Source organism: Plasmodium gaboni, chromosome 14 (genome assembly GCF_001602025.1).
Source record: "Plasmodium gaboni strain SY75 chromosome 14, whole genome shotgun sequence".
In the NCBI taxonomy this organism is placed as follows: Eukaryota; Apicomplexa; class Aconoidasida; order Haemosporida; family Plasmodiidae; genus Plasmodium; species Plasmodium gaboni.
The window spans coordinates 269,297-279,880 of record NC_031494.1 but is presented as its reverse complement, the minus strand read 5'-3'; the positions used below and the strand labels follow the sequence as shown (position 1 = coordinate 279,880).

General features: G+C 19.1%; 4 protein-coding genes across 5 annotated transcripts; 3 read left to right on the top strand and 1 right to left on the bottom strand.

The window, feature by feature from the left end:
• Nucleotides 1–346: 346 nt before the first annotated feature.
• On the top strand, nt 347–1,230 carry PGSY75_1409200 (hypothetical protein; the record flags this gene model as incomplete). Of its 2 annotated transcripts, none has more annotated exons than XM_018787798.1 (3): nt 347–356; nt 527–950; nt 1,086–1,230. In XM_018787798.1, 3 exons carry the CDS (start codon nt 347–349, stop codon nt 1,228–1,230), a joined length of 579 nt encoding a protein of 192 aa, XP_018639170.1. The 2 variants fall into 2 exon arrangements, with proteins under 2 accessions (XP_018639170.1, XP_018639169.1); XM_018787797.1 differs by having other exon boundaries at nt 347–392.
• A 406-nt stretch (nt 1,231–1,636) lies between these two features.
• On the bottom strand, nt 1,637–5,143 carry PGSY75_1409100 (putative aldo-keto reductase; the record flags this gene model as incomplete). The annotated part of the gene is made up of 1 exon (XM_018787796.1): nt 1,637–5,143. The coding sequence occupies one exon, from the start codon at nt 5,141–5,143 to the stop codon at nt 1,637–1,639; it is 3,507 nt and encodes a 1,168-aa protein (XP_018639168.1).
• A 1,312-nt stretch (nt 5,144–6,455) lies between these two features.
• On the top strand, nt 6,456–8,131 carry PGSY75_1409000 (hypothetical protein; the record flags this gene model as incomplete). The annotated part of the gene is made up of 2 exons (XM_018787795.1): nt 6,456–7,938; nt 8,076–8,131. The coding sequence occupies 2 exons, from the start codon at nt 6,456–6,458 to the stop codon at nt 8,129–8,131; spliced, it is 1,539 nt and encodes a 512-aa protein (XP_018639167.1).
• Nucleotides 8,132–9,229: 1,098 nt separating this feature from the next.
• PGSY75_1408900 (putative tRNA-dihydrouridine synthase) lies at nt 9,230–10,252 on the top strand (the record flags this gene model as incomplete). Its single annotated transcript, XM_018787794.1, has 1 exon — nt 9,230–10,252. One exon carries the CDS (start codon nt 9,230–9,232, stop codon nt 10,250–10,252), a length of 1,023 nt encoding a protein of 340 aa, XP_018639166.1.
• Between the last annotated feature and the right edge of the window lie 332 nt (nt 10,253–10,584).

Below are 10,584 nucleotides of genomic sequence, written 5' to 3'. Positions count from 1 at the left end.
AAATTTAATAAAAAAAAAAAAAAATTTTATTTATAAAAAAAAAAAAAAAAAAAAAAAAAAAAAATAAAAAAAAAAAAAAAAAAAAAAAAAAAAAATATTTTTAAAAAAAAAAAAAAAAAAAAAATAAAATTATTTAAAAATTTAAAAAATTTTTTTTTTTTTTTTTTTTTTTTTTTTTTTTTTTTGGTATAATCATTTTTCTTTTTTTAAATATATTCTTATAAAAGGATAATGTAAAAAATAAAAAAGAAGAGAAAAAAAAAAAAAAAAAAAAATTATACATATTTATAGACACATTCTCATAATACATAGTTGTAAAAATATTTTATATGTTATTTCTTTTTAGATGATAAAAAGTAAATTTTTGTATAAATCCCCTAAATTCTTTACATGTTAGATTATATATATATATATATTGATATTTATATCAAAATATTATTTATTTATTTATTTATTTTTTTTTTTTTATTTTTTTTTTTATATGTTATACTATATAATGTTTTTCTTATATTTTATCAATTTATAGATTCATGCGCAAAAATAAAAAGTGAAAAATCATGTATGGTTTTAAATTTTTTAAAAGGATATAGTAGCCTTATAGAAAAGAAATATTTACCATATGATATAAGATATTTTATTTATAATAAGAATAGATTATTAAGTGATGTTACAAATCAGATCAATGAAAAAAAATCGGAGGAACAATATGATAGTGATTATGATAATGATAGATTAATATTAAATGATGATGAGGAAAAAGAAATACATATTGAAAATAAAAGAGAAGCAACTAATATAACAAATATAAATAAAAACATTGAAAATATTGAAAATATTGATAATATTGAAAATATTAAAAGTGATATGGAACATTCAAATAATATGAATGATTCTAACCAAAAAAAGCAGATGAAGAACAAAGGAAAATACGATTCAGATGTCATAATAATGTAAAAATAAATAATAAATATTTAATATATATATATATATATATATATATTTTATATTATGTGTGATGTAATATTTTTCTATTTATAAAAAATTTTATATCATTTATATATTTTTCTTTTATTTTCTGGTCCTAGGTACAATCACTTTTCTGAGTTACCCGAAAAATTTCTTTCTTCAAAATTAAGTGAAGAAGAAATTGAACATATAAATACAGGAATATATAACCCAGATTTTGATAATTATATTAACAATATAGTTATGAAAAAAAAAAAACAATAACATATATATATATATATATTTATTTATTTATTACAATAATTTAATTTAGCAATCTGCATGAATCAATATCATATAATCTTGTATAAGATACAAATATAAAGTTTACACATATAAAAATTAAGTTTATCTTTTTTTATATGTTTTGCTTAAATAAAAAAAAAAAGATTACATTAAAAAGTATACAAAAAAAAAATAAAATATATATATATATATATATATATATATGTGTGCCAATTTACCAAACAAATGTATGAAAGAAAAATTATTAGAAATATTAAATTAAATAATATAATTAAACAATATATACATAAAAAGGAAATTATTTAAAAAAAAAAAATAAAAATAAATAAATTATATATCTTGATACATATATATATATATATATATATGTATAATATGTATAATATCATGGCTCTGTTCCTGTTCTAAATGCAAAGGATGTATCAAATGGATTGTATTTATATATGTACCAGAAATCTTCTGTTTCTAATTCGGAAGGTGTTAATTTTATATACTCATATATTGAATCCAATTCTTTTTTATCTAATGGATTTATATTGTGTCTATTTAATAATTGCTTGTATATTAAATCAATATCTAAATTATTGAAAGGTGCTGGTAGATCTTGACCTAATTCTTCTTTATATTGAAATAATTCTTGATGATCATTAATATTTTGAGTAATAATTTTTTTGATCTTCTTTTCGTTATCATAAAAATTTTTGATTTCTTCATCTGTAGGTGTAACAGATATTGTATTGTTTTTAAAAGTAAAATGAAAATCACTAGTATCATAAACTTGTTTTTCTTTTTCACTTAATTTTGTATAAGCACCTTTATAAATTTTAAATTTATTCCATTTAAAAATATTACTCTCCTTTACAGCAAAATATTCACCTTTCCTTTTTTCTCTTTCTACCCACATACGAGAACTAATAAAATTTGCATCATTTGGTTCATCATTTAAACCAAAGGTTGATTTTATTCTATCCTGTTCTTCTTTTAAATCTGTATATTCATATCTTTTCATAATATGTGGTAAAGGATAGTTTTTCCAATAGGTTCCACCACTTAATATAGGTATATTAGCTGTTTTATAAAAAACATTTTGGCTAGTTTTATTAGGATCATCTAGTGAATTTAATATAGTATTTCCATCCATAGTACAACCTCTATAACGTAAAAATATTTCATGTATATCCCATTCTGTGTGCTGATACATTGGATAATTTAATGCAAAAATCGAATCTTTTAATTGTCCTAATGTTCTAGGACCTATAATTGATGAACCAACAAATGGTCTACTATAAACATAGCTTAAACTTAATTGAGATAAGGACATACCATGAGATCTAGCTAATTTTAAATATTCACCTGTAGCATCTTGTGCCCATACACATCTATGTGATTTGTATAAATGAGGATATTTATTACATCTACCATTCTTTGGACCATATGATAAATAACCATAATCTTCCGGTATATTACCTCTAGCTTCATTTAAATCATGATCTAATTGATCATCTCCTAGTACTTTTTCTGGACCCATGGTATGATATCGTTCTGGATCTAAATATTTTCCAGTTAATATTCCTCCAGCTAATAAACCATATGGTACTAATGGTACATTATAATTTTCTTTTAATATCATTTCTACAAGTCCTGAAGATTCAACTTCATTTTTATGAAGTAAATTATATAAATTTTGAACACATACAATTTTCATATAGTTTTTTTTTTTTTTTTTTGCTAAATTACACCATTGATATATACCCCATACACTTTCATTTGATACTGCAATATGTCTAACCTTTCCTTTTAAAATTAACTTTTCTAATATATCAAATTGTTCTTCGATAGATATCGAATTTTTATTTTGTTCTGCATTTAAATTTTCATATCCCCATATATATGTATCTTCTCCTTTTTGGTTATTAGGAATATAACGTTCAGGAATATCTATTGTCAATATATCTACATAATTTGTATTTAGATTTTTTAATATTTTATCTAACCTTTCTTCTATGTTATAAAAAGTCGGAGTATCATCCTTTAATCCTTCCATTATCCAACTTAAATAATAATCTCCGTATTCTAATTTATTAACATTTCTTGAAGAACACATCCTTAAATTTATAATAACATTTTCCCTTTTTTTATCTTTAAGAAATAAATTCATATTTCTATTTTTACTCTTTCGATAACTATCTGGATCAAATGGAAAGGGATCATATTCACATATATCAAAAAAATTTATTCCATATTCATAAAAAGCCATATTTAATAATACATTTACATCATCTTTACTAATAAAATTATCATTCTCATACATATTTGTACCTATACATAATTCACTTACACATAAATTACTTTCACCTAATTTTCGATATTTCATTCCATATATTAAATCTGGATGTGTGTATATTTTATGTGCTTTAAATGAACTAGAATTACTTATTCTGTACAATTCATAAAATAAATGTTTTTTTTTTAACTTATTCATTTCTTCTATTTTATCAATTTGATTTTTATTGTTATCTTCATTTACATTTTTTAATATCGTGTTTATTAAATCTTCACTTCCTGGTGGTGGCTTATCACCAAATTTTAATTTATCTATATCTGGTCGTTTTTCATATAGTACATGATTTTTTTCATCTTCTTCTAATAAATGTTCTACTTTTTTTATAAAATCTATTTTTTTTTGTCTTTCCAATTTTTCCTTTTCTTCTTGAATGGATTTCATTTGCTTTCTTTTTTCTTCTTCCTCCTCTTTTTTGCTAGCTGACACATCTTGTGTATCATTATCATTTTGTAAGTCATCATAATATTGTTCTAAATTCTCTTCCTCATCATCTTCATCTCCATAATCCCGTTCATGTTTAATTAATTCGGCAAGTTCTATTTCTTGCTCTTTTATTTTTTTATTTTTTTCATCTGTTGTTGCTTTTCCATTTTGGTCTTCTATGTTTGTATTTATTGGATGATGAAGGTTTAAGGTTTCTTCTGATTCATTAATTTTTTTTCTCAATGTTGGTTTTTTTTTTTCATTATATGTTTCTTCGCTTTTGGCTGTTTTTTTATTTTTAGCTGTTTCTTTGCTTTTGACTGTTTTTTTATTTTTAGCTGTTTCTTCGCTTTTGGCTATTTTTTTATTTTTAGCTGTTTCTTCGCTTTTGGCTGTTTTTTTATTTTTAGCTGTTTCTTCGCTTTTGGCTGTATTTTTATTTTTGTCTGTGTCTTCAATTTTGTCTGAATTTTGAATACTTTCAGTTTTCTTTTTTTTGTATGTTCTTTTATTTTTAATTTGTGCTTCTTTTATTTCTTTATTTTCTTCATTTTTTTCCTGAATAGTTAAGTTTACTTCTTTTGAGTTATTTTTATTTTTTCTCAATGTTGATTTTGATTTCGAGGTTTCTTTTTCTGTGGATATTAAACTTTTATCGTCCTTATTTTGTTGTGTCTTTCTTGTTTTTGTTTTATTTTTGGATGTACTTTTTTTTTTGTCCTGTTCTTTTTCTCGATCATTACTGTATAACTTTTGTTTATTTTTATTGAGATTGTATATTTGATAATCCTTTTTGCTGTTGGGTGTGGAAAAATCTTTATATTTAATAATGTTTTTGTTATAACGAGTTGGTGTGAAGTGTAAAATATAATTGTTTGTAATAAAATAAAAGCTTGATTTTCTTTTTTTTGTTTTGTTTTTATTTTTATATATTGATAAATTTAATTCATTGTTGATATTATATTTTTTATAAATATTTTTAAAATTTTTAATACTCTTAAAATTTGGAACGTGGGTTACATTATAATAAGAAGGTTCCTTTAATAATACACACAATATATTACATATGTATGTTGAATAGAAAGTTATGAAAAGAATAACGAATAATCTGTTTTTATATTTCATAACTGTGATATAATATAATATGTTCATTTCATTTTATTATAATGTGGATCTTATTTTTTTTTTTTTTAAAGTTTATATATATATATATATATATTTTTAACCTAGTTTATACTGTGTAATTATTTATTATATTTCATTTTATTTCTTTTTTTCTTTGCCTTTTATTGTCCTTGTCATTTTTGTGTCATATTATGTTTGAAATATTTATTTGTTAAATTATTTTAATATTTGGATAATTATAATAAAAGATGATACACGAAATGTAGCTTTATATTTATTATATTTAATTATATTTTAATTTTATTATTTTATTTATTTTATTTTGTTTGTGTGTTCTTAGCTTTTTCCATAAATATTATATATATATATATATATTTTATAAATATTAAAAAATAAACTTTTCAGAACATAAAGCGGAAAATAATATATCTAAAGTCTTCTTAATTATTCTTTTTTTTCTCTCTTTTTTTTTTTTTTTTTTTTTTTTTTTTTTTGGTCTCTTCATTCGTTCATTATTATATTAAGTGAACATGTATATTAGATACATTTTTCAATATGAATTAATATATATATATATATGTATACATGAATAATAATATATATATATTTTTTATAATTTTTTATTTACTAGATATATTTTTTAAATATAATGTCATATATTATTAATTAAAACAGAATATATCTTAAATATATATATATTATATATATATAATATTTCTAAATGAGCTTTTAATTTTTAAAATAAAAAATAAGAAAATTTATATATATATATTTAAAATAATATCATATTATATATATTTATTTATTAATATCCCTTTTATGTTTATGGCATATAAAATAATATCAACCTCTATTTATTATAATTAATAATTTGTAATATTTATTTATTTTATTATTTATTTTTTTTTTTTTTTTTTCTGTCGTTGTTGTAATTTTAGGGTTACAATTTTGTAGTATTATAAATATATTTATTTTTAATGACAAATATTAAAGAATAATTTTTGAATTTTACAATTTGTATTTCTCATTAAATAATTAAAAAATTTGTCAGTGTGACAAAGAAAAGAGCATCCCATAACTCTTCCCCACCGAAAAAAAAAAAAAAAAAAAAAAAGAAAAAATTATGAACATTTCATGTAAAAATAATAATATATGATATATAATATATATATTTGTGTTACATATTATTCCTCTATACATTTATAGTTTTATGTTATTTGACCGTTGTAATTAATTTTTTTTTTTTATTATTATATGCATATATATAAATATAAATATATATAAATATATATATATATATATATATGAATAAATGGGTATTAAAAGGCCTTTTGCTGAATCATCCAATATTCCTATAAATTCAAATATTTTAAATGAAGAAAATGAAGATAAAAAATATGTATATCCAAGTATAGGGAATTTTCCTATAATTATAAATAATGATATGTTGATATATGGATATGGAAAATATTTATTATTTTTTTGTTTAAAAGACATGAAGTTTATAAAAATAATAGATGATCATGAGAGCGCTATAAGATCATTAGATAATTATATGGATGGTGAATTTTTTTTAACAACAGGAGATGATAAGACAATAATTATTTATGACAAAAATTGGTGTAAGTATATGAAAATATTACACAAAAAAAAAGTTGTTAAAGCATATTTCTTAAAAGAAGTAGAAAAAAGTGAACATTTTAAAATATTATTTATTGATAAGTATGGAGATATTTATATATACAAGCCACCAAAATATGTTACAAAAGAAAAAAATAATAACATGTCAGAAATAAATAACAAAGAAAATAATTATGAAACCATACAATTATTATACTTATATGATTCTTTAAATGATGTTGAAGAGAAAGATGAAGATATATTTTTTATGAAGGAATTTGATCAAGCATATAATGAGGATATTTTATTAAATCATAGTGATAATGAAAAAAATAAAGAATCTATTAATTATGAAATATATAAAAATAATGATAATTCTGATAATCATTATGAATCCAAGTTAAATGAAAAAAATGAAATATTAAATATAAATTCAATAAAAAAAAAATTAGAGAATCATTATGCTGAATGTTTTAAAAATGAAAATTTATTATATCCAATACATACATGTAATTCTAGTGTAATTTCGTTATATTATGATCATAAATTTTTAATAATAGGAGATAGAGATGAAAAAATAAGAATTATTAAAAATAAAAAAATTCATAAAATATATAACTTTTATTTATATCATAAACTATTTATAACATGTGTTGAATTAATAAATGAACACATTTTTTGTTCAGCATCAGCTGATTGTTATATACATTTATGGAATATTAAAAGAAAACAAGTTATCGATTCTTTATATCTAGATATGAATTTTTTATCTAAGTATGTAAAGTTATCATCTATATTTAATAACATGTCAAATATTGAGAATTATAAATTTTTAATTAATATTATATTTTTTCATAAAAAAAGTTTTTCTCTCTTTGCTATTATTGAAAATGTGAAAGGATTCTTAATCATACCCTTAAAAGAAAAAAACGAAAATAATAATAATAATAATAATAATTTTGTAGTATTTGATGAGGAAAAAATATATTTTTATCAATTAGAAGAAGATGTATTATCATTCACATTTTTAAGTTTAAATAATCAGAACGATGTTCTCTTATTTGTTGACAGAAAAGAAGGTAACCTACACAAAATATATTTTAATGATGATAATACTTTGTCTAAGGATATAAAGATTTTTCCTCATTCTTATTTCACCCCGTCGGATATGATAGGTAGAAATAAATATAAATATAAAAATATATTAGCATATATATATATATATATATATTTAATATGTGTATATAAAACGTATGTTATTGGCATAGATATTTCATTTTTTATATTATTTTATTTACATTTTTACTTTCAGATATTGGCCTCATTAATTATTGGAAGCACACAACAATCGAGGGGATCATTAATTAATAAAAAAAAAAAAAAACAGGAACATATAAATATATATATTTTTTGTATGTATGCTTATTTTTTCTTTTCTTTCTTAAAATTCATCTACATCTATTTTTATGTTAAATTAAAATATCTCCTCTTTAGATATTATAACACTTTTATATAATATATATATATATATATATATATATATATATATATATATTTTAATAATTTCTTTTATTTTTTATATTTTTTTTAAATTTTTGAATTTAAATAATTAATTTAATTTTCATGCTTTTATATAAAAATATATTATTTTTCATGTATTTTATAAATTTATGTATTGCTTTAAATAAAGATGTATTTATAAAAAAAGCAGGTTTAATAAATTTAGAACATTTTATGATTTCAAATAAATGATACAATATTATAGGAAAGATCATGTTAAAACATTATTATAATATGTATTATGTTTAAAAAATTAAATTTCATTTTTTTTTTTTTTATTTTTAAATATGATAAAATTATGCAATTATTTTTATATGTAGTCCGATAGGTATATCAAACCTAATAATTTATATATATATATATATATATAAATATTATATATAGAAAGAGAATCAATAATATTGTGACGTTACTAAAATATAATATATATATATATATATATAATATAATATTTATATGTATATATGTATTTTTAGAGGAACAAAAAGGTTATGACTTATAATATGGGATCATATTTTATTTTAATAAATATATATTAAACAAAACATATGAAATATATTATATATATATATTTATTTATTTTAATTTTATTTTTTATCAAAATGATAGGATTTTAATATAAGATTGTCATTAGATTATATATATATAAATAAAGTCAGAAAAAAAAAAAAAAAAAAAATAGAGTAATAATATATATATTTATTCATTTATAAAGAATAACTTATTATTAAATATATAAAAATTCTGTTCAGAAATTATAGTTAAATATATATAATGATATATAAATAAAAAGTATACTATATATATATATTTTATTAATATTGATATTTTTATTTTTTAATCAATTAATTCATTTTATATATATATATTTTTTTTTTTTTTTTTTTTTTTTTTTTGTGAATCATAATGAGCAACCAATATGATAATGCCTATGTTGAGAAAAAAGAATATGAAAAAAGTTTTTGGGAGTCATTAGGAAAACCTAAATATATATCAGCACCTATGGTTGACCTAAGTGAATTGCCATTTCGTTTATTATGTAGAAAATATAATTGTGATTTATCGTTTACTCCTATGTTACATTCAAAAAATTTTGTGGAACATGAAAAATATAGAAAAGGATATTTTAAAAGTTGTGAGATGGATAAACCAGTAATAGCACAATTTTGTGGGAATGATTCAAAAATAATATTAGAAGCTATAAATTATATAAAGGATGATGTTAATGCTGTTGATATAAATCTGGGTTGTCCTCAACAGATAGCAAGAAAAGGTAATTATGGAGCTTTTTTATTACATAAACATGATGAAGTAGTAAATTTAATATCAGGTATAACAAATAATTGTGGTATACCTATAACATGTAAAATTCGAAAAATAGATAATGATTATCAAAAGACATTAAATTTATGTTATGACTTACAAAGTAGAGGTATAAAAATGATTACTGTTCATGGAAGAACAAAAGAAGAAAAAGGTACAAATATAAAAGAATGTGATTATGAAATTATTAGAATTATTAAAGAAAGATTAAATATTCCTATAATAGCTAATGGATCAATTGAATATTTTGAAGATATTGAAAAATGCCTAAATTATACAAAAGCTGATGCAGTTATGTGTGCAGAAATATTACTTGAAAAACCATATTTTTTTTCAAATAAAAACATTGATGCTGTAAATATTGTAAATGAATACTTTGATCTATATTTAAAATATGAATCAAATACAAAATATTTAAAAGGACATTTATTTAAGTTCCTATATAAATATTTCCAAGTCCATACTGATTTAAGAGATATGTTAAATAATTGCCACACTTTGAATGATTACATAAATTTTAAAAATTTACTAAACCAAAGAAAGAACTCCGGCACATTAACAGAGACGTCTTATAGTTGGTATAGGCGTTACAGAAAGGATATATAATATTTATTTTATGTGCTCCTTAATATTCTTCAAATTTATTTTTATGAATATTTATTTTTTTAATAGCAATTTGTTGCATAAAATATATATATGTATATATTTATATGTTTATGTTTTATTTTTAATTCTATTTTTTTTTTAATTATCAATTTTTTTGTTTTACCATAATCCTAAACTCTTATTTTTATAAAACTTATTTGTTTTTCTTCATAAGATAAAAAAAAAAAAAAAAAAAAAAAAAATAAAAAGAAAATAAATGAAATATATAATACAAAAAAAAAACAAAAAAAAAATATATTTATACATTTTTTTATTATTCTATTTTATTTTAT